At 39.1% G+C, this 1,521-nt stretch overlaps 1 protein-coding gene across 1 annotated transcript; it reads right to left on the minus strand.

The window, feature by feature from the left end:
• Positions 1-494: 494 nt before the first annotated feature.
• On the minus strand, positions 495-1,135 carry LOC145029588 (uncharacterized). Its single transcript, XM_078978087.1, has 2 exons — positions 762-1,135; positions 495-717 (listed from the first exon to the last, which is right to left on the minus strand). Exons 1-2 carry the CDS (start codon positions 1,133-1,135, stop codon positions 495-497), a joined length of 597 nt encoding a protein of 198 aa, XP_078834213.1.
• Between the last annotated feature and the right edge of the window lie 386 nt (positions 1,136-1,521).

Below are 1,521 nucleotides of genomic sequence, written 5' to 3' on the forward strand. Positions count from 1 at the left end.
CCATAAGTAAATTCAAGACACACAACACCTAAACCACAAATAGGAATAAAAGAATCGTCTCTCATATTCAGCACCAACCTATCTTCAAGCGGAGTTAATGTTTCAAACATCCATTTATCCTTGCATACATGGCTCGTTGCTCCGGGTTCGATCCACCAAGCAACATCATCATCATGCACATAGAATGATTCATGGATAAATGAAACATAATAAACATAATTCTAATTAGAATTATCAAAGTTAGTCAAAAACTGACCTCCTTTAACTTGGGCCGAAGACCCGTTCACTTTCCCATTGGTTCAACTGTTTCCAGCACCATTGTTGCCCAAATTCACACGATAATAACGCTTGCAATGCCCAACTTGATTGCACCTCCAACAAACCAGATCCTTTCTCTTTTTGTTGGAATTGCTTGGGACATGTTCCTGATTACGTTTTCCATGTCCTTTGTGGTTCTAGTTCCTTGGTTTGTTTTCAACCATATGAACCGAGGGCTATCCAAGTTCAACTTTTCCTTTGGGTTTTTCAGATTTGTCACTTTCCTTCGTACTAAGAGATTCTTTAATACGAATGTGACTAGCAAGTTGAACCAATGGTAGTTCCTCCTTTTGATGTTTCAAGTTATGTTTGAAGTCTTTCCAGGATGGAGGCAGTTTGTCAATGATGGTGGACACAACAATGGATTCATCCATATTCATACGATGCAGTTTAAACTGACTGTATATATGCCAAGGAGTTCATTGTGTTGTTTAGTGACAAACCTTGAATCTTCCATCTTATAATTATTAAAGTCACTGACCAGAAACTTCTTGCTAGAAGCATTCTCAGTAATGTATTTAAGTTCAAGGGTGTCGCACAACTCCTTGGCACACAAGGCTTCACTATAGATATCAAATAAAGCATCAGACATACCGTTCAGAATGTGACCTTTGCAGATGTAGTTATCATTGTCCCACTTTTGTCTCCTTCTTGTCTCTTCAGTAGTCTCAGCAACACCTTCCGCAGGCTCTGCTAGTCTTGGAATAGTTAGCATGTGTGCTGCTTTCAGAGTGGTCAGCATGAAGTGCATCTTTTTCTTCCAACGCCTGAAGTCAACGCCTTCAAACTTTTCCAGCTTGGCAAACTTAGTGGTCATCTCGCGGATTAAGTCACCCATCTCCTGAAACAGATAATATCAATTCGATTTTAAGGAAAAATAGGGTTTATGGTGGAGATTTGGATACCAACTTGGATCGTGATATCACTTTCCGAACTGATATTTCTACCCTATGCATGGGTTACAAGAAATTCAGCCTAGGATAATCCATGTGGACACTTATGTTTCTAGGCACAGAAAACGTAAGCCAATATGCTAGAGAATTCTGTAAAAGTATGATGAAAAACGAGAGCTTAAGATCGTAACCCTCTTCTGAAGAGTTGTTTATATATTAAACGAGATTAGGCTTTCATTAGCGTTGGGCTGTCATTAATTGCTTTGGAAGCAAGTCATGATAATCCAGAAGTAATGAGGATTTAGGGTTA

Source organism: Lactuca saligna, chromosome 2 (genome assembly GCF_052625555.1).
Source record: "Lactuca saligna cultivar CGN05327 chromosome 2, ASM5262555v1, whole genome shotgun sequence".
NCBI lineage: Eukaryota > Viridiplantae > Streptophyta > Magnoliopsida > Asterales > Asteraceae > Lactuca > Lactuca saligna.